The sequence below is a fragment of the Stenella coeruleoalba genome, assembly GCF_951394435.1.
Source record: "Stenella coeruleoalba genome assembly, chromosome: X".
NCBI lineage: Eukaryota > Metazoa > Chordata > Mammalia > Artiodactyla > Delphinidae > Stenella > Stenella coeruleoalba.
Genome location: NC_137152.1, coordinates 41,151,232 through 41,170,131, shown reverse-complemented (window position 1 = coordinate 41,170,131; position 18,900 = coordinate 41,151,232). Strand labels below are relative to the sequence as shown.

At 45.6% G+C, this 18,900-nt stretch overlaps 1 protein-coding gene across 1 annotated transcript; it reads right to left on the bottom strand.

The window, feature by feature from the left end:
• Positions 1-186: 186 nt before the first annotated feature.
• GPR173 (G protein-coupled receptor 173) lies at positions 187-18,835 on the bottom strand. Its single transcript, XM_079910915.1, has 2 exons — positions 18,784-18,835; positions 187-1,770 (listed from the first exon to the last, which is right to left on the bottom strand). Exon 2 carries the CDS (start codon positions 1,671-1,673, stop codon positions 552-554), a length of 1,122 nt encoding a protein of 373 aa, XP_079767041.1. The 5' UTR covers positions 1,674-1,770; positions 18,784-18,835; the 3' UTR covers positions 187-551.
• Between the last annotated feature and the right edge of the window lie 65 nt (positions 18,836-18,900).

The following is an 18,900-nucleotide window of genomic DNA, read 5'->3' as shown; positions in this document are numbered from 1 at the left end:
AAGGGGAGGGTACGTGGGAGCAGAGGGGACAATAAGGACTCTGGAAGTCTATTTTACAGGACAAATTTCCCCCTTCTGGACAATGTCAGAGGAGAGACATTAAAGCAAGAAAGCCTGTCTCCTCAGCTGTGAGTAGAAAAACCTGCATTTTCAGTTTTTTTTTCTGAATTGTCACTTCTGTGTGTGTGTGTGTGTGTGTGTGTGTGTGTGTGTGTGTGTGTGTGTGAGAGAGAGAGAGAGAGAGAGAGAGAGAGAGAGAGAGTGAGAGAGAGAGAGAGAGAGAGAGAGAGAGAGAGAGAGATTGTAGAAGTGGAGAAGGAGGTGGCAGAGACGGGCCCCACAGAACTAGAAATGCCTCTTTCCTAGTCCCCCACCCAGTCCCCAACCCTGGGGAGGTGCTGACAAAGGTACCTAGATTCCAGGTGGTTCGAGGGGCTGGGGCTGGAGCTCAGAAAGAAAGGCTCCTGTTATGGAGCCCCACCTCTCCCCTTCTGTTGGCCCCATCATGGTGGCCCTGACTTTCTCCCTGCCTGTCTGCCTACCAGCCTGCTTCACATGACACAGTAGGGTTCTCTAGGCGCCGGGGCATCTCCTGTGCCCCAGCAGGGGGCATGAGTCCTCAGGCACTTCTTGAGGTCCTTGTTGAGCAGGAAGCAGACGATCGGGTTGACGGCAGCCTGGGCGAAGCTCATCCAAACAGCGGTGGCCAGGTAACGGTGGGGCACGGCACAGGCTTTCACAAACACTCGCCAGTAGCAGGCCACAATGTAGGGTGACCAGAGTAGCAGGAAGAGCAGTGTGATTGCGTAGAACATACGGCCCAGCTGCTTTTCACCCTTGACCTCGTCCATGCCCAGCAGCCGCCGGCTGGCTGCATGCCCATTCTGCCGGATACCCAGCAGGGTTGGTGGCATGGGCCCACGGCCAAAGCCAGCGATCCAGTTGGCAGCAGCCTGGCCGGTGGCCCCAGGACCATGGAATGTCCAGTTCTGGCTGATGGCTGGCACCATCTGCACGGGCTTCATCTTGCGGTGACGATACTCGAAGAGGAGCAGCTTGCCATAGACAGCATGTGTGGCTGCCATGAGCACAGCCAACATAAGCATGAAGCCCAGCGTGTCATTGGCCTTGAAGTAGCGATGCTCAAAGATGCACTGGTCCTCCTCACGGATGAACTTGTAGGTGCCCACGTCGAAGACAGGTGGGAAGGCCATGGCCACAGACAGGGTCCAGGCCATGCAGATGACAGCTGTGCATGTCCAGAGTGTCATGCGCTTGGCGTAGAAGCGGTGGTGGGCGATGGCCATGTAGCGTGTGACGCTGATGCAGAACAGCATGAAGGCCGCATGGAAGCAAAAGAGCACAGCCATAAAGGCCACAATCTTGCAGCTGAGCGCACTGAAGGTCCATGAGGAGCCGTGGCGCACAGAAGCCAGCACAAAGGGGAAGCAGACGGCAGAGCGTATGCCATCAGCCAGGCACAGGTCCAACAGAAAGTAGTAAGGAGCCTTGTGCAGGGCACGCTCCTTGAGCACCAGCAGGGACAAGATGGCATTGCCCGCCAGGCTCACGCACATGATCAGTCCCAGCAGCACCAGCTTCACGTAAGCCGATGCTGATGGTGGAGACAGTGCGCCGCTCACCTCCTCGGGCTCTCCAGTGGTGTTGGCCATACTGAGGGGCAGGGGCTGCTCCCAACCCTATGGGGTCAGCCAGTCCGGTGCTCGATGGGCCCCGGGGGACTCCATCAGTTGTCCTGCTGGGCTGCACCTGCAAATGAGGACACAGACACAGAGAGACAGAGATATGAGGGCAGGAAAGAGACAGAGAGAAAACACACACAGGGGCACAGAGAGAGTGAGAAAGGAGAGAACAAAGAGATAGAAAATGGACACAAATTGAGACAGAAATGGAGGGGATGAGAAAGAGTGAGAAGAGACAGGGAGAGAGACAGAACCAGAGAGACAGGAAGTGGGGGAAAGAAGGAGGGCGTAGGGAGGGAGGGAGAGAAACACAAGAAAAAGAGACAGTGAGAAACAGGTGGAAAGGAAAAGTGAGGAAGAAACAGAAAGGGCAGTGTTAGTATGTCTAGGTGGCCTCCCCACTTATTCCCCGGCTGGTGTCAGGCCCTGCCCCTGGCCCACTGCTGCTCCTTCTCCCTCCTTGCTGGGTGAGGAGGTGCTTCGTCTCTCTGGATGTCCTCGGTTATCTGTTTCCTCCACTGGTGGGTCTGTGGGATGGGGATGTTGATGCAGCTCTTCTCTCCCTTTGCAAAGCCCAAAGTTTGTGTTCTTCAAACTTTTTAAACTGCCACCCATAGTAAGAAATACATTTTACATCACAGCCTGGTACACATACAAGCATGTGTACATAGAGCTGAACCAAAAGTTTCACAAAACAGTACAGATCCTATGTATAATGTACCTAGTTTCTATTCTGTTTCACAGATTTTTTTGGTTAATGCTGGTAGCCACTCATTAAATAGGTTTCTTTATTCATAACCAAGCATGTGCTTAGCATGCTCGTGGAACAATGGGAAGACCAGTGTGGCTGGAACAGGGTGGCAAGAGAGACAGTGGAAGGTGAATTCACAGAGGGGTCTGGGGCCAGATCGTGCAGGGCTGTGGGCCATGACAAGGACTTGGGTTTTTACTTTAAGTGAGGTGGAGAGTATATGTGAATATAAAGACTTAGGTATGCTTGTGTGTATTCATTTGTTGAAAAACTATTTATTGAGCATATACTGCATGCCAGGCACTGGTGATACAGCTGTGAAATAAACTGACAAAGATCCCTGCCCTTGTGAAGCTGATATTCTAGACAATAAAGAAGATACATAGGTGAAGTATACTAGGTCAAATGATGATAGGTTCCTAAAAATAAAAATAAAGGATGGAAGGGGGATAGGAAGTGCTAAGGGTGGGAGAAGTGCAGTTTTAGATGAGGTGGACAGGGAAGGCTTCATGGAGGAGGTGTCATCTGAGCAAAGACATGAAGGAGGTGAGAGAGTGAGCCATGTGGTCATCTGGGGGAAGAGAAGTCCAGGCAGAGGGAACAGCTAGAGAAAAGGCCCTGAGGTGAGACTGCATGTGGTACATTCGAGGAAGAGCAAAGAAGAGGGTGGAACACAGTGAGTGAGGGGAAAGTGGTAAGAGGTGAGGTCAGAAAGGTGGTGAGGCCAGATCACATAGGCCATGGTGAGGACTGTGACTTTTACTCTTAGTGAGATGGAAGCTGTGGGACGGTTTTGAACAGAGGCGAGATGTGATATGACTCAGGATTGAATGGGATCCTGCTTGCTGCGGTGAGGAGCACAGATCATGTGAGGCAAAGGTGGAAGTAGGGAGACTACTTAGGAGGCTCTTGCAGTAATCCAGGTAAGGAATAACAGCACCCCCGTGCCTCTTGCCTTGCTTTGCTTCTCTTCCTAGAATTTCTCTCTTCTAATGTACTATATAATTTACTTTTAAAATAGTTGTTTTAATTAATTAATTAATATTGATATATAGTTCATGTATGGTATTATATAAGTTACAGATGGACAACACAGTGATTCACAATTTTAAAGGTTATACTCCATTTATAGTTATTATAAAATATTTACTTTAAATTTTTGGTTTATTGCCTGCCTCTCCCTATTAGAAGGAAAGCTCCACAAGGGTAGGGATTATCGACTCACACACTCTCCTCTAGAAGAGCAGTGCACAGCCCATGGTAGGCCCTCAGTCAAAAGCTGTCAAATCAATTGGTTGAGGGACTAGAGGGGCTGGTGGCTCAGGGAGGGCTGCCTGGAGGCTTCCAGGTGGGATTTGCTGAGAGAGCTGTCTGGGCAGTGAGTGAATGGGACAGCACAGGCAAAACCTGGGGGGAAGCAGGAGAGCTCCTAGTGTGTGCGGGCTGGGTGTGGGGTGTGACAAGGTAGCAGGGCAGTTCCCTGAGGAGAGGCAGCAAGGCAGAAGCTGGAGAAGCTCAGAACTCCTGCTGGGACTGGGATGGGCTTGAAGTTGGGGGAAGTGGGGCTTGAGTGGATGTCTTTCTACCTCCTCCCTCCCAGGAAAACGGCTCCCCTCTGCACTGTTTCCCAGTTCAACCCAACATGGCCTGCCACAGCCATCTGGGGCCAGACTTTGATGGTACCCCAAAGTCTCAGAGCTGGTGCCAGTGGGCCAAGAGAAGGTGCTAGGGCAGGGGCTTGAGAGAAGCGGAGTTGGTGGGCCCCTTCGGCCCCTCAAGGCCTCATAGCTCCCACACAACTGTGGACCAGCCGATAGCTGGGTGTGTGTAAATACACACACACACACACACACACACACACACACACACACGCACTTCTTAGCCTTCAGGAGAGGCAGGGAGGAAGTGATAGAGACAGAGACTGAATGTAAGACAGAGTCAGAGAGACACATGAGTGACAAAGAAGGAGAGAGGAGCAGAGAGAGAGAGACAGACAGACAGACAGACAGATGGAGACATAGGAGGGAGGGAGGGAAGGGGTGGGACAAATACACAGAGAAAGGAGAGAGCCTTACACAGAGAAGAGGAGATAGAAATAGAGACAGAAAGAGGAAGAAGAGATAAAGTGAGAAAAAAGAGAGAGACAGACACACAGAAACAGAGAAAGTGCAAGAGACAGACAAGGGAGAGAAATAGAGACAGAAAGGGGAAAAATAGAGAGAAAAAATAGAGACAGAAAAAATAGAGACAGAGGGAGAGAGGGAAGGAGGGAGGGAGACAGAGACAGAGAGATAGAAGGAAAGGGATAATGCCAGGAAATAAAGAGAGAAAGATATAGAGAAATAGACAGGGACGGGGAATGAGAGACAGATAAAGAGGGGACGGACACAGAGGCAGAGACAGAGACAGAGAGAGGCAGAAATAAAGATGGAGACAGAGAGGGAGACACAGAGAGACACACTAAGACCAAGAAGGTGGATAATGTGTAGCCAAGTCCCAGTGAAAACAAAAACAAACACTAAAACAAAACAAACAAAACAAAAACCCATAAAATAATAGAAGCAAACAAACAAAACTCTGGTGTTGCCTGGAAAGCTGGGGTGATTATATAAAAAGTGAGGAGAGTGTTCTTCTAAGCATAGACTGGCAGCCACAGCCTGGAACCATCCAAAACTAAGGGTGTATGTGCATACACATAACATGTACACACCTGGTCGTGCTCAGATGCCCTTAGAGATACACAGACACCTACACACACACTCACAAACACATAGGCTACTCCTATAGAGACCCATAGACAGCAACCAGCTCACACACAGGGGCACTGGTGTGCACACACGGCACTCATACACACACACACACACACACACACACACACACACACACACACACGGTATATCGTGTATGCGTCCTCATTCACACAGGCACAGTGTACCCTGCTTAAACACCAGTGCTTTGTCCTCAACAAAGGCATTACTGCCCCCTAGGGGACATTTTGGAAATTTATAGGAGCATTTTTGGTTGCCACAGTGCTGGGTGTGTCCTTCTAACATTTGGGGTCCTGGGCAAGGATGCTGGCCATTCAGTGACCTGCGGGGCAGTCCCACACAGCCAACATATGTCCCTCAACCCATAGGATTTTGGACTTGGAATGAACTGAACCTAGAATCTAACTCTATTTCACAGTTAAACACAGTTGTTCCTTTGATTTAATATACCCTGAATTATCCAGGAATGTGGCTGCCATGTAAGTCTAGAGACTGTACTTTGTTTTGTAGAGCACTTTCCTTGAGCTGTTCAGTATTTCAGAAACTCTCACCCCTAGGCCTTTGCCTGTCATTTGCCTGCACTTCGTACAAGGGGCAGCTTCTGATTTTTCCCCTTCTCCTAAATCCACGTTTACTCATCATAAGATGTTACAAGCTTCTAATTCACTGAATCTCCTGGGGAGTGTCATGCCCAAGCATTTCCATATTGAAATGCAAATTATTTTCTTATAAGTCACTTTTATTTCTTATTTATTTATATTAGAGTTAATATAATGTGGCTATTGTATAACATAACTATATGAATTTTCTTTTGAAATTATATATGCAGAGAGATTGTATTATCTAAGAACTTCATGTCCAAATAGTAAAGGGGTGTTACAAAATATGTTACATAAAAGAGGGTGTTGGGTATGAGAGAGCTGAGAATTGCTAATATGCAGACACACTCAGACACACACACACGTGCAGTGGCCCACAAACCCACAATTATAACTCCCTTAACATACACACAAACTTTCAAATTGTGACAGATACACACACACAAACCTACTCATTGTCACTCACATGTAGACTCATATATACCCTTTGTCCCAGTGTACCTGATGATTCAAATCCTCTCACGTATTTAAACTCTTGCAACACAGTTGCAAGAAAACAGTGGCATACCTATGTCATCACATATACAAACATGGTTACACATGTTAACACTCAGTCACTTACATATGCCAGCATGCTCACATGCACTTGAACCCTGCCACACATATGTATATACAGACTGCCCCTCAGATACCCACAGAAAAAACAGACAAGTAAAAAACTGCTCACATATCACACATGTACATACTCTAACACACTCTAACATACAGAGACCAACTGATCCGAAACCTCTCACATAGATTAGGCACACTCACCAACACAGATGTGTACACTCTAGCACAGGTATACACAGATGCCCATACATGTACACGCTCACTCATGCAGAGAAGTAGACCAGCTCCAACACAGACACACACACACACCCCTTAGAAATATGCAAGCACAAGCAAACACAAAGAAAAAAGCCAGATATAGTGTATACAGATACACTCTCACACACAGACGTCTATACACACACAAACTTGCTCACAAACCAGATACTTACTTGACATATACAGCCTGCAACAGGTATACACCCAGAGACAAACCCGTGCAAGTGCACAGAGCAGCCAACTCCAGAATGCACAGGTGGAAACATTGGCAGAGCTGTCTGGGGCTGGAGCAAGAGGGGGCTTGAGGGGACCATGTGAGAAGGGAGGTTGTAAATGTCTGGATTGCTTCCTGTCGAAACATCCCAGATAGTCAGATTTATTACTTTGGTTGCCACTGGTTGTTCATCATCAGTGAGGTTTTTTGGCTTTGCCCATATATGTACAATGTTTGTTTTTCTTTTAATTTGATCTCATTCTTATTTTTCCACAATTTTTTCTATGAAAATAGAAGGGCTGTATGATTGTAGCAGTTATTACTATTATATAGAATTAGGTGTTCCTAAAGAGAATATAACAATTTTGTTAATTTCCTTGATTGTTGCTTCTTTATTAAAAAAGTTTTCTTCTAGAACATTTCATAATTAATTTCATAATTAATTATTATCTTTTGTTTTTAGGTAAAATATTTGTCAGTAAATGAGTGCAGCCTGACTATAGTTGAATTGAATTGATTCATTAAAGGGAACTCTAGGCCTTTCTGGGTTTGTCTCAGAGTGCTGCTTAAAAATGCAGAAGACCTAAAACTTGATTTTTGGAAAAAATCAGTTTTCAGAAGTCACAAAGGGTCACACAAAGGGTCAGTCTGCTGACCCCTTCAATACTTTATATTCACGTAGATTTAATTCTTAAGATATTTCTTTCCCCATCAAATTGGACTTTTTGATTAAAGCTGGAAAATCAAGAGACTCATAAGACAAACACAGTAGTCTCCCCTCCAAAATAATCCAGGATGTTCCTAATTTAAGCAATTTAATGAGGATTGTCTCAAATTTGAGTTCAGCTGCCCAGTTAGCCCTCTTTTCCTCAACCTAAATGTCCAATTTGTGTGGAAAAGTTATCAACAGAAACCTTCGCAGTAGGCTATGTTGGTCAACTGACCACAAAACACTCTATCACACAGAGAAAGATTTGGACTTTTTGAAGCATCTGGAAGAACAAATTAAGAAACTGGGCTCTTTTTTGAGATGAGTTAGAACATTCTTAGATGGAGTTCAACCAGCTAGTAACAGGGTTATACAATTAACAAGTAAAGCTAAGATGCCCGCCCAGTAGAATCTCATATGTTAGCAGTCTGCCAGGAAAATGTCCACACTGTATTTGAGACCAACAAGGTAGAAGAAATAGGACAGGGGCCACTTTCAATTATTTCTGTTAGGAGATACACTGGTGACAGGTCAAAGGACATCGAGATAACACTAACCCAGAAGATTGCTGAATCAAAGGGGTTTTCATTTTCTATTGATGTATCTCAGGATGTTGATTAACTGTGCTTGGTTTATAGTACTAGTCAGAAAGCCTGAAGAGAAATGCCAGAAGCACCAAAATAAACTAAGGTTGAAATACTCAAAGTGATACATAAATATTTTGAAATATTGTGGAAACTCTGCATAAATCTGTGGACTGACGCTGCTGTTGTGATGGCAGGAAGTTTACAGCTGGAATTTGTTCTGAAAATGCTGAGAGTCATCCACTGAGGAGCCTTAACCTATAAAAGTTTGCCTGAAGGTCTAACTTCCACAGTAAATGATGCCAGGTGAATTTAATTAGATCCAAGGCACTACCCACCCACTTGTCAGCTTTCTGTGAAGCACTGGAATCAGTACACCCTTCTCTATTGTTTTAAGCCTAAGTGTGTAGAGTTTATAATGGATTTATGAGCTAAAAGAAAAATTACAGCATTCCTCTGTGAATGACTCTCACTTTGCAGATTTGATGCTTACTGGCTTCAACACATGGCTCTTTGAGCACATGAATAAAATTACATCAAAAATTTTCGACACTCAAAGATACATGAAAGTATACCAGCAAGGTTTATGGATTTGAAGCCAAACTTCAACTTAGAAGAAATCAGGTCAAGTACGGTTCCTTGGGTGATGTTTAGTTAGCATTATAAGTTAAATACTAAAGAAGATTTACTAGGATGAATAGAACAAGGTCTACTTAGGGGAAAACTTCATCATTATTTTTAAATACTCAAAATGAAAATTTTCTGTTGGATCCAAAATTCATGAGCATTTGTTACAAGAAATTTCAAGATCACATTTGACTGAAAGAAAAGAAAGAGGTGTTAGATTTAAAGAAGGATCTCACCTTTGAAGTACGAAATTCAAAGACTAAGAATTATAGATTATTGATGAGAAAAGAGTTTTAATAAATTAAAAAATACCCTTTGACCATTTGCTGCCACTTAGGCAAATGGTTTCCTGTTGATGGTGACTACCAAGAGACAGAAGAGAGTATGTAGCTATTCTGAGCATAAAAGCTGGGTCTCTGCCTGGGCATAGCAAGAACAAGTGAGTTATAAAAGGGAGGTGAAAAAGGGAGGCACGAACAAGCAGTTGTTCCATTTGTTAAGAAAGGTTGGTATGGTGTGAAAGCACCAGCCATATTCAACACAAGAAACTGCACCTGATGCTTCAGAGAAACCAAAATGATACCTGATGACCCCAAAGCTCATGCTTTTGAGGTGAGTTTTGCTGACCTGCACAACCATGCTGCTACATTCATACATTCAAGCTAATTATGAGGACATTAGGGCAAACTATGCCTAAACAACCTCCATGGAATGGGTCTTACCTTCAACAACATGCCTTCCAAGATCAAGAAGAGGCAGGCCACAATAGAAGTTTATATCCGTGTCAAAAGTACCAATGGTTATTTGCTTCATTTGTTCTGTTTGGGTTTTTACCAAGAAACACAACAACTTGGCATAAGGGATCTACGCTCGGCACCAAGTGATTTACCAAATCATGATGAAAATGACCATAAAATAAACCAAGACAGTCATGACCAAAGATGCAGAAGAAGTGGGCACGAATGTTGACCACTACAGATTTGCACGAGTGAATTAAAAAGTTATGTTTACAGAAGTGAGCTCAAGTGTACTATGAAAATATTTGGAAAAGATTTCATTTGAAAGTTGCATACAAATTCAATATTAAATAACTCTCCTCAAACTTGGCATTTTAATTTTTCTTACCACAATTTTTATAATATAAAGAAAATGTAAGGAATTTCTTTTCACCAAACCCCAGTAGCCCTACATCCTCTTAAGTTTACTACAGTGTGCCATACAAATATTTCACCTTCTCTGTGTGCCTGACACATTCACAGCTAGTCGTATTGCGTGGACACTTGCACACATGAACAGATACACAGCACACAGGCATAGGTGTACATGGAGATTCAAATTTACACACACATCCAGACTTACCCCAGCTGATAGGTGCAGTCAGATGCTCACACACACACCTCCTCCTCTACACAGAAAGAGGCATGTGTGTAGGTGCCCACTTACCAGCAAATCATGCAAAGATTTATATAACACACACACACACATATAACCACACTTCTATAGAAATACAGGCCTAGGCACCGATACATTTGCCATTCACATGGGCACGTGCACACACATACACCTACAGACCAAATCGTATGGACCTATATGCTTTCAGACACAGTCATGTATGCACAGATGTAAGAACTTGACATTCAGTCACAGGGCAAGTGCAGCTCACATCCTACAGATCCAGGCCCTTCCCCACCCCAGGTTCTTACACTAAGAGATTAAAACCTACCATCTTATATGTACCCTGCCCTAGCACACATACATATACACACAGTACAGACTTGCTCGCCCATACAGACACATGGCTCAGGCTCACTGAGGCAGGCATGGCTCAGGCTACACACAGAGGCAGGTAGGCAGGTGAAGCAATGCAGGCTCACACATACACACCCATATAGCTACTGCTGCTTATAAACACAGACAGACACACTCATTCACACCTACACATACATTCACATGACACAGATACACACATCCTAGTACATGGCCATATAGGCCTAAATCCTCTACACACACACGCATCCACCTACATCATCACATATAAACCTGAACACCAACCTTCTTACATTTATAGACACTCACAACATGCACACATTTACATCCTGACCACTATAAACCCGTTTACATATTCAGATAAAAACGCACTGCGCACTACCACAGATACAGGTATATGCACTCATACACTCAGATGTGTGTATGCTGGGAAGCATACACACAGGGCCAAACCTCTTCCATCAACCTCCTAGACCCACACTTCCATCCTCATACACCCATGGTTTTACATACACACTGGGACACATATAAGTACAAACCCACTTTTATGTATAAACACACCCTCACATACACCCACAATCTGCTCATTCTCTCACACATACATGTGGATACTGATAATGTGGCAAATACACACATAGAAACTACCCCGTTCACACTTGCAGATAGACACATACTGTCACTTACACATAGGCGTATGTGACAATTATAGTACTGGGTAACTCCTTATGTGGCACAGAGGACTCAATATGTACCAGGCACAGTCCAAAGCACTTTTTGAATATTAACTCATCCAATTCTCACTCTATGAGATAGGTAGTATTATTACCCCTACTTTACAAATAAGAAACTAGGGCTTAGTTGAGGTTAGGTGACTTGTCCAAAGCCACACAGCTAATAAAGGCATGTAAACCCAGAGCCTGGCTCAAGACCTTACAGATCCAACTTACTCACATGTAGAAACACACTCACCTCATACACATATACAGATACACACTACTTTAGCACAAGCACATGCACACACAAGCCATGTACTGACAGGCTCAGGTACAAACAGTTACACACATAAACATACACAAACATGGACATGCTCACATTTACAGACACTCCAGCAGAGGTATATCTTGCCCCAGGAAAGATATACACATTCATACACACACCCACAATCATGCACCCCACCAATACACACCCACACTACTAAACACACAAAACACCCACATATACCACCTACACACCATCTAAATAAATCCACACTCACATACAGATGCACCCACATTCTCAGATACTCTCCCCAACCAGATATACCCAAATGCTCTCACACACACTACCCACATATATTCACATGCACACACATCACCCAGATATACCCTATCTCCCTCCCATACACCATCCAGAGAGAACCGCACACATCCTACTTAGATATACCCACTCCCACACTTCCCAGCCCAGGTGGGTACACATTCTCTTTCTCACACACACTATTCAGATGCACCCACTCTCACACACACACCCAATACTGATACACACCCTCTCACACACATCCCATCTAGACACACCCATCCTCATACACACATACCTCAAATACACCTACACTCACAGGCACTCCACCCAGGTACAGCCACACTTTAAGCAAACTTCCAACTCAGTACACCCACACTCTCACATACAACATTCAGATACACCCAAACTCACACACATTCCCAACCCAGAACCCTCATACCCAACCCAGGCAAACCTACAGTCTTTTTCACATGTGGTATCAAGATACGCCTACAATGACACACACACCATTCAAACACACTACACTTACACCCCACCCAGATACTCACACTCACCCAATTCAAATACATCCACATGAACAGATACCCACATACACATAATCCAGAGACACCCACTCACAAACAAATCCTATCCATATATGCCCACACTTCTCATGTTCTTTCTTTGTCTCTCTGTCTCTGCCTCTCTCACACATACACACACACACAGAGCCCACTCACACAGCCCCAGCCAGATACATCCACACTCTCATACATACACACAACATCCAGATTCATCCCATGTGGACCACTGAGATACATTCACACCCATATGCATCATCTAGATACACTCCACTACCATCTAGATACACTTGCAAATTCACACACACACATCCCATCCAGATAATCCAACTTTCATACATGCCATCCAGGTGCACTTCCCCAGACACTCCACTGCCCAAACACATCCAATGTTCTCATCCTCTCCACACCACCCAGATGCCCCCACATTCCAAACTCACACTTCCCACCCAGTAATGTCCCCCAAACTCTCGTTCTCACACCTCATCCAGTTATACACACACTCACACACATACCCAAGTACATATATACCCAGATATGCACCCAAAGCTCTAACAACACACCATTCAGATATACCTTAATACATACTCCACCACCCAAATACACCTGTGCTCTCACCCACCCACCATCCAGATGCACTCACATTCAAACACACTCCACCCAAAATACACCCACACACTGTCTCACAAACAGCCCAGATGTACCATATTCTCTCACACATCATCCAGATACACCCAGCCACACACCAAAACACTCACATTCACTCCCTGACCCAATAAAACCCAAACACTTCTACCCCATCCAGATACACCTACACACTTCTCCCACTGGATACATTCATGCTCTCACACTCCCACCACACTCAGAAACACCTACGCACTCTCTTATACATACACACAATCCAGCTCCCCCCTCTCTCTTAATCACCATCATCCAGAATACCCACACTCCACGCACACCATGCAGGTATACCCATGCTCTCTCACACACCACACACACCTCACTCACATATACCCCCCACAGCATCCACAGATACTCCCAATTATATACACACTCACATATACCCCACCCTCACCCAGATGTGCCCAAATTCTCTCTCTTACACACACACACACACAGACACACACACCATCTAGATAAACTCCATCATACACTTATATTGCCTAGATACACGTGTTCTCTCACCCACCTACACACCATCCAGATACACCCACACTTGAATGCCCCCACCCCAATACACCATACTCCTTCATACACTCACTCTACCCAGAAATACCCACACTCCCTCTTATACACGTAACATAGATAGGTCCACACTGTAAAACATACATCATCTACATAACCCCCGACTCTCTCTTGCGCCATCCAGATACACGCATACCTACATACCCCTCAAATATATATATCCTCACACATATTCCCACACAGCCACACCCAAAATGTTACTTATACCATCCTCCACCGAAATAGGCCAATGGTCTCATAGTGCCTCACAAATGCACCATTCACACACACCCACATCCACACTCATCCCTCTCAAATACACCCAAATGTCTCACACTCAAACCCTACCCAGATACGCCCAGGCTCTCTCTTACATACACACAACCCAGATCCCTTCTCTCTCTCTCTCTCTCTCTCTCTTTTTCTCTCTCAACAAATATAGCACCCACTCCACACACACACCCCACTTTACCTGAATATACCTTCACTTTTCACTTATACATACACATTTAGATCTAGATTTCTCCCTGGATAGCACAACTTGGGTGTTGTGTGTGAAAACCATTTACCAACCCTTGATACCATACAATGCCATTTTGTCCTGGGCCTTTGATGGTGGGGGGAGGATGGGAAATGAGGTCTTTGTGTTTCAAGAAATCCTTTTCTAAAGAGGTCACAGGCCCCCTTCCCTAGTAGGATATCAGTCATTTTTGGCTCTTACTTCTTGAGTGTGAATGATGACAGGAATTCTCCTGAGACCCTCACAGAAGCCCAGCACATGGTCAAGGCCAGAGAAACCCCAGAAGGGGGTCATGGATTGCTCAAGTGTTTTGGCTTCCATCATCTAGGATGTCTACACAATTAGAGCCAGACATAGTCTAGCAGGGTACCTGACTTTCAGACAGGCACATAAATACACGCTGGAGTACACATAGCATCACACAGACTCATAAGTACCCCCCCCTTATCACCCTATCAATGATAAGGCCTATCTGCACAAGCCCAAGGCCAAATCTTTCTCCCTCTCTCACATACATACCATGAGACAGGCACATGCACAAATACCTACACTCATCCCTACAACAGGCACATCCACAGCAGTGCACACTCACACTGCACTTGGTCCCACATATGCACATCCATTTATTCTCAAACACAGACATATATGCATAGCATATACTCACATGACATAATGCCCATGAAGGACATACTTTCACTCACAAACACAGGCGTACACACAGGCATATTTACATATGTCCACAGACAGGCAGACTCTGTATCACACCCAGTGAGACAATGAACAAACACGACACACAGAGGTGAGCTCCCAAATGTATACACATACAGCCCCAGACATGACCACATAAGCATATTCACACATACTCACACCAGGATGTACTCACACAAATGAACACCCAGATGTGCACATGCTTGTCAATTAGATGGTGTACTCATACATGGACATTCTAACACACATAGACTTATACACACAACTGGGCATGTACACCTATAAGCGTATTCACATGAACTTAGGCTTGTACCTCATTCATTTCTGCATGCACAGAATCAGACATGGAGACACAAATGTACTTACAAAACACAATTACGCACACCATTTATGTTGACACATGTTCATACACCCATGAGAAAATATGCAAACAAAAGAAGACTCATGCACACATGGAAGAATAGTCACATATTCTCACACACTTGTACATCTGCACAAGAAGAATTGCTAACACTCATTACAGACACACACATGCAAAGACAACCTCACACACACACACTCAAACGCACTTATAGGCCAAGAGTGGTGTGTATGTACATTCACTTACACAGTTCTACAACATATGCTCCAGAACAAACAATGGTAGATAAATACAAATACACATATGCAAATAATTAGAACTATACAAATTGGTGCAGTTCAGACACCACCTGTACATTCAGACAGACACACACCCAGGCATATTTACACACACATACACTTAGATGTGTGTGAATACACAGGTAAATATACAGACATGTTCACTCAAGTGCACACACAGCTAGATGTTCACACATACTAGCATATACACACACATTCACTCAGTCACTCACAGGCATTTCCACACACACATTCACATTCACTCAGAAATTCAAACAAAATACATAATGAGACAGGTGCATCCAAGTATTATGAGTTGTAGTTACTCATGCACACACCACACTGAGTGAGTGTGAGTGCACACTCACACTAAGAGATGCACTCACACCACGCTCAGAGATGTACGCTCAGAGGTACAACAGTGTACCCAGAAACACAACTAGACATATACATGAATGCAGCCATTTACCTATGCACACAGCTTTTTGTGCATATATTTAAAGGTGTACAGCCCCCCAGCCATACCCATATATATAATCAAATGTGCACACATAGGCAAACCACAAGGCATACTTTCATGAACAAAACATGTGCATTCACACACTCTCCCCTACCCACACAATTAGTTATCCTTATACTAGTGTGACCATCTACACTAACATTTCCCTAATCAGATGTAGACCCATGGGTCTGTCTACAGACAATATGTATTCAAACATGCACACACAGACGTAGACATAATTCAAAATGCTGGAGAATCCACAAAGACATTCACACACAGGCCTACTCATACATATACACGACAGGCACACCCACACAGAAGCATGTCTATCCACACTTACCCTCCCATACATGCATGGCCATACACACATACACATGCCCTTACACTTACAAACACACCATTTAGATGCACTTGTATTCATATGCACACAGGGGCATACACAAATATACACAATCAGATATATCTGGGCAATCACCTAATAGGACATGTACACCCAGGCATTCTGAAACCCTCACACTCATACACATACAATCAGACATGTACACTCAAAGACAAATGTATACAACATACATATATTTAGCCAGACATTCAACAGGCCTATTGGCTCAGAGAAACACACCCTCACTGAGGCTCAGGATCCAACATGCCCATTTGCTCACCCACACAGACATGCAAAGTCATACCCACTCCCTTGTACACACACCATCCTACCCAGACACCCACACACTTTCACACCATCATGTGACCTGCTAACACACACAGACTCATACACATTCATAGTGCCCATGAACAGACAGACACACACAGCTATATGTTTTCAGTTGCACATATACACCCACGCTCAGGCCTAGATGCCTCTGGACCACAGGTAGGGTTCTCTCCCTTCTGCACCTAATGCTTCTTCAGAAAAGTCTACTCCATAAGCCTACTCTATATATCCCACCCCTCCCTGCCCCCACAGAGGAGGTCTTCTGGGCCTCAGTGTTTCCCCTCTTTCTAATGCTCCCCTGGCCTTGAGGACTCTCCTCCGGCCACTGACCCCTCACTCAGTGTTCTACCACATCTCACACCCAGAAACCAGCCAGCAGACCCAACTGTCCCTCCAGCCTAGGCTCTATGTTAGTGACTCCCTGGGACCCGTCCCCCACAGCTCTGGCTGCTGCATGGGCCACACCCGAAGCCCTGTGATCTCAGAAGCTTCAGCCCTGTCCCCACGCCCTGCCAACCACTGACCACAGGCCAAACTCTTGCCAAGTCTCCCCTCAACAGGGAGATGCATATATCACCAGAGTCAGCAATGCTGCAGGCTGCAAGCCAGGCCTCTGCTAGCTCACGGGGGCTAGAGCCTCTGTGTGTGTGTGTGCACAGACAGGGGAAAGTGCAGGAAAGGAGCCTGGAGGAGGGTGGGGGCAGGAGGCTCTGCCCACAGCCACCACTTATTCCTCCTTACAAATGAGGAGTAACAACACAGAGTTGCTCCTGCCTCCCCTTCCCCTCCTCCATTTACCTACCTGCTGCCCTCCCCAGATCTCAGCCAAGAACCTGGAGAAGAGGGGCCAGTCCTTCCCCCAAATAATTAATGACAATATTAATCATGAACAATCAGCAACAATATTGACCATGAGCTTTGCTGACATTGCTTCAGGGCCACTTCTATACACATCCTTTACTTACATGCACCAACTCATTTAGTCACTACACACAGCCATGAAGGAAGGGTTACCAGTCTCTTTGACAGATGAGAAAACTAAGGTTCAATAAGTAGCACACTTTCACTAAAGTTGCAGAGCCAGTAGTTGAGGGAGGTGTCCCTGAAGAATCCATGTTCTCCATATACCAGGCTTTCCTGCTTCTTCAGACAGAGGGACCACAAGGCCATAATATCTGGGGAATCCCAGACACAACATGGGAGTCCGAAACAGACTGAGAGCCTTGGATGAAGGCTGGGGCCCACACTGTGGGGACAACCATGTTGTGTCTGGCCCCTGCAGGATGTTGTGTGGCATGGTCCTTGCCTCCACCAAGGCATCAAGCAGACTAGGGCCTGGAAGTGCTCCCCACCCCCACCTCACCTTCCTTTTAGCCCTACAGTGGCTTCCTCCCCCTTGCTGGAAATCACAGCAGTATCTTCCCTGGTGAGTGAGCAAAAGTCAGTGCTACTTGTGGGCAGAGACAGGGGAAGGAAGGAAGGAAAGAAGGAAGGAAGGAAAGAAGGAAACAAGGAGTGGGGGGTGGTCTGGGCTGGGAGCAGCTTCTCTGTCACGTCTACTCACCTGCCAGCTCACACACTCAGGCAGACACACATACACCCTGCATGCTGGCCAAGGAAGCTGTCGGAGAGTGGAGGAGGAGGGAGAGGGAGAGGAGGCAGCTGCAGGAGGCTGAGCCTGCCCAGGGTGCAGGCATCATGAGGGAAGCACAGCCGGGCTCCAGGCATGCCTTCCACAGACAGCACACAAGGAAATATTAACACAGCCTCATGCTCAAATGCGACCATAATGATAAAAACAGACCTTGTACGGGGAAACAGGTGGTGGTTCCCTTCCTCACGGGACATTTGGGATTGAGGAAGATGGGGATGGCTAGAGGACTCTCCAGGCTTGAGTGCCCAAGTAGCCCTTGTTATGGAGTAGAAAGAGAGAGAGACTAACAGAACCAGAGAGAGACAGAGAGCATGGCAGTGATGGAGACTCTGGAATATGTGTGGGGAGACAGAAGTCCCAGCCCCCCATCCTCGGTGGAGGGACGCTGACTACTTACCTTGGCTCTCTCAGCAGGGCTGTCTTGGAATCGAGGGAGGGGGCTCAAGCTGTCTCACTCAGGATAAATCACAGCCCAGGCCACATTGTGGGACCCTCCGTGAGCTGGCAGCCAGTG

Bases quoted from the DNA above. Each gene is read 5' to 3' on its own strand.
- GPR173 (XM_079910915.1), bottom strand. From the start codon at position 1,673: ATGGCCAACACCACTGGAGAGCCCGAGGAGGTGAGCGGCGCACTGTCT.